The sequence below is a fragment of the Pterocles gutturalis genome, unplaced genomic scaffold, assembly GCF_000699245.1.
Source record: "Pterocles gutturalis isolate BGI_N339 unplaced genomic scaffold, ASM69924v1 scaffold12517, whole genome shotgun sequence".
NCBI lineage: Eukaryota > Metazoa > Chordata > Aves > Pterocliformes > Pteroclidae > Pterocles > Pterocles gutturalis.
In genome coordinates, this window is record NW_010108050.1 from 1,289 (window position 1) to 4,736 (window position 3,448).

Genomic DNA, 3,448 nt, shown 5'->3' on the forward strand with positions numbered 1-3,448 from the left:
AAACTGTAACTCTCACCCTGAATTGACCCCAGACTTTTGTATCACTGGAGTGCCTAAAACGTATCTCTCGCTTATGGGAGAGGAACATCTCTGCAGACACCAAGGTCAGGGCAGAAGGAGGTGGAGGAGGTGCTGCAGGCACTGGTGTAGAGATTCCCCTGCAGTACGTGGTGAAGACCATGGTGAGGCAGCTGTGCCCCTGCAGGCATGGAGGGTAACGGTGGAGCAGAGATCCACCTGCAGCCATGGAGGACCCCAAGCCAGAGCAGGGGGATGTGCCCAAAGGAGGGTGTGACCCCGTGGGAGTCCTGCACTGGGGCAGGCTCCTGGCAGGGCCTGTGATCCCATGGACACAGTGGCCCAGGCTGGAACAGGTTTGCTGGCAGCACTTGTGACTCCCGTGAGGCACCCACACTGGCACAGTCTGTTCCCGAAGGACTGCACCCTGTGCAAGGGACCCACGCTGGAGCAGTTTGCGAAGAACTGCGGCCCATGGGAAGGACTCCGGTTGGAGATGTTCATGGAGAAGTGTTTCTGTGGGAAAGACCCTACAGTGGAGCAGGGGAAGAGTGTGAGGAGTCCTCACCCTGAGGAGGAAGGAGCAGCAGAGACAATGTGTGATGGACTGACCACAACACCCGTTCCCCATCCCCCTGTGGTTTTGCAGGGAAAGACACAGAGAAATCAGGAGGAAAGTTGAGCCCGGGAAGAAAGAAGGTGTGGGGGGAAGGTGTTTTATGATTTGGTTTTATTTGTAATTACTCTGCTGTGATTTGATTCATAATGAATTAAATGAAATTGGAGCCTGTTTTGCTGGTGATGGTAACTGGTGAGTGGTCTCCCAGTCCTTATCTCGACCCATGAGCCTTTTGACGCATTTTTCTCCCCCTGTCCAGGTGAGGAGGAGGAGTGATAGAGCAGCTTGGTGGGCACCTAACCTCCAGCCAGGGTCAACCCACCACAGAAGCAGAACATTTCCTTCCCTTTAAATTGTTTCTATATTTTCTTTGTTGCTTCATTTTTTTTTTTTTCATTTTCTGAATGATTCTGTCATAATCATGTCATCTCATATGGGGTGTCAGAGACACCCCTGCTCTGGGCTCTTCCAGGGTCTGGACAGTGAGCAAGGTCGAGCAGGGCTGGCCATTCCCCCGTGCAGGCACTGAGCCCAGCAGGAGGAGGGCAATGGCCATGCAGCAAAACTCACCCATGAACCTGTGGGGAGCGGCCAGTGCTGGACGTGGCCCATGAGCGAGGCCACCAGTGACTGCTCACTCCAGCCCCATTCCCTGACACATTGCCCCATGTCCTCCTCCTCTCAGCCCATGGAGAACCCCAGTACAGCAGCACAGCCCCATCCCGTTCCTGACCTCAGCTTTGTAAGAAGAGCCCAACCTCCAGACACCAGCACTGAGGAAACCCCGTTTTATTACAAAGATGTGACACGGGAGGCCAGCTGTGCCATCCTGCCAGACACATGTGCAAAGAGCTCTGAGTCAGACAGGCTGGCGTCATGCCTCTGGGGAAGTGGAGGGGATGCAGACATTCCTGGGTAAATATGATTATCACAGAGAAAAAACCTAAAGCACAGGAGATTCCCCAGACATGTTGGAAATAATTTTCGAAAAGATGCATGAAGGGTTTATTGCTGCTGAACAACTACTCATTGAATCAGTTTCTTCAGTGCATCTTTGAGCTCCTGGTTCCTCATGCTGTAGATGAGGGGGTTCGCTGCTGGAGTCACCAATGAGTACAGAAATGACACCACCAGATCCAGGGATGGGGAGGGCATAGAGGGGTCTTCAGATGGGCAAATGTGCCAGTGCTGACAAACAGGGAGACCACGGCCAGGTGAGGGAGGCACGTGGAAAAGGCTTTGTGCCGTCCCTGCTCAGAGGGGATCCTCAGCACGGCCCTGAAGATCTGCACATAGGACACCACAACAAAAACAAAACATCCAAATGCTAAACAGGCACTAACCACAAGTAGCCCAACTTCCCTGAGATAGGTCCATGAGCAGGAGAGCTTGAGGATCTGGGGGATTTCACAGAAGAACTGGTCCAGGGAATTGCCCTTGCAGAGAGGCAGTGAAAATGTATTGGCCGTGTGCAGGAGAGCATTGAGAAACCCACTGCCCCAGGCAGCTGCTGCCATGTGGACACAAGCTCTGCTGCCCAGGAGGGTCCTGTAGTGCAGGGGTTTGCAGATGGCAACGTAGCGGTCATAGGCCATGACGGTGAGGAGAGAATATTCTGCTGAGAACAAAGAAAGCAAAAAAGACCTGTGCAGCACATCCTGAGTAGGAGGTGTCTCTGGTGTCTCAGAAGGAATTGTCCATGGCTTTGGGGACAGTGGTGGAGATGGAGCCCAGGTCAAGGATGGAGATGTTGAGGACGAAGAAGTACATGGGGGTGTGCAGGCGGTGGTCGCAGGCTATGGCGGTGATGATGAGGCCGTTGCCCAGGAGGGCAGCCAGGTAGATGCCCAGGAAGAGCCAGAAGTGCAAGAGCTGCAGCTCCCGCGTGTCTGTGAATGCCAGGAGGAGGAACTGGGTGATGGAGCTGGTGTTGGACATTTGTTCCCTTTAGGCATGGGGACCTGTCCAAAAAGAAAAACACAATGACAGTCAGGGAGAGCAAAACCCCATGTCATTTCTCATAGCAATGCCTCTCCCTGAGCTGAATGAGAAATGTTTCAGATAATTTCTCACCCCAACCAGCTGAATCACATGGTGTCTCACAGCTTGGGCACCTCGTTCCCATCAAGACAGCTCCAGGGCAGGACCCTCAAGACAGCTCCAGGGCAGGACCCTCAGAGCTGGTGTCACAACAGATGCTGCCATGATCCACTCCAAACCCCAGAGAGCAAGAGCACCACAAAATGTGGGGAAACAGGGAAGAAAACTGCGATGTGCCAGGAAAACAAGCAAGAAGAGAAAGGTAAGTGGGCATGTTGTGAAACCTTCTCCTTACCCTGCCTTGCTCTCCACCTCACAGACAGTGGCACTGCAGGGCAGTTGCTTTTGTCTGGTTTGTTGTGTTAAGTGTAGGACACATGAGCTTCTCTTAGACTGGAGCTCCAGCTGCCAAAGATGGGACTCACTCCCTGGACCCATGGCCATCCCAAGGCATTGCTGGGTGGGAGAGGAGAGCAGGGCCTTGCTCCCGGGAAGGTGCACGCAGTGCAGGCAATGGCAGGGAGGTGCCTGAATCCCCTCCCATGGGGTTTCCCGCAGCACTCCTGCTCACTCCCTGCCCAAGTCTCTGCTACCTGGAGCTATTCCTTCCAGCAGCTGTTTCTCTATCCCCATGTCCCTTCCATGCCCACAGACCCCATCCCACCTGCTTTGTGCTCAGCTCTGCCCTGCAGACCCCTCCTGGCACCTGGGCACTGCCCAGAGACATTTCAGTGTGTGCAGCAGCTCAGAAAACTGCAATTGAGAACTGGT

The 3,448-nt window shown here is 53.9% G+C and overlaps 1 protein-coding gene across 1 annotated transcript; it reads right to left on the bottom strand.

The window, feature by feature from the left end:
* Nucleotides 1-1,642: 1,642 nt before the first annotated feature.
* On the bottom strand, nucleotides 1,643-2,575 carry LOC104458525 (olfactory receptor 14J1-like). Its single transcript, XM_010072492.1, is given in 3 exon segments — nucleotides 1,643-1,800; nucleotides 1,803-2,272; nucleotides 2,274-2,575. Coding segments are annotated over 3 exon segments (930 nt in total).
* Nucleotides 2,576-3,448: the final 873 nt, after the last annotated feature.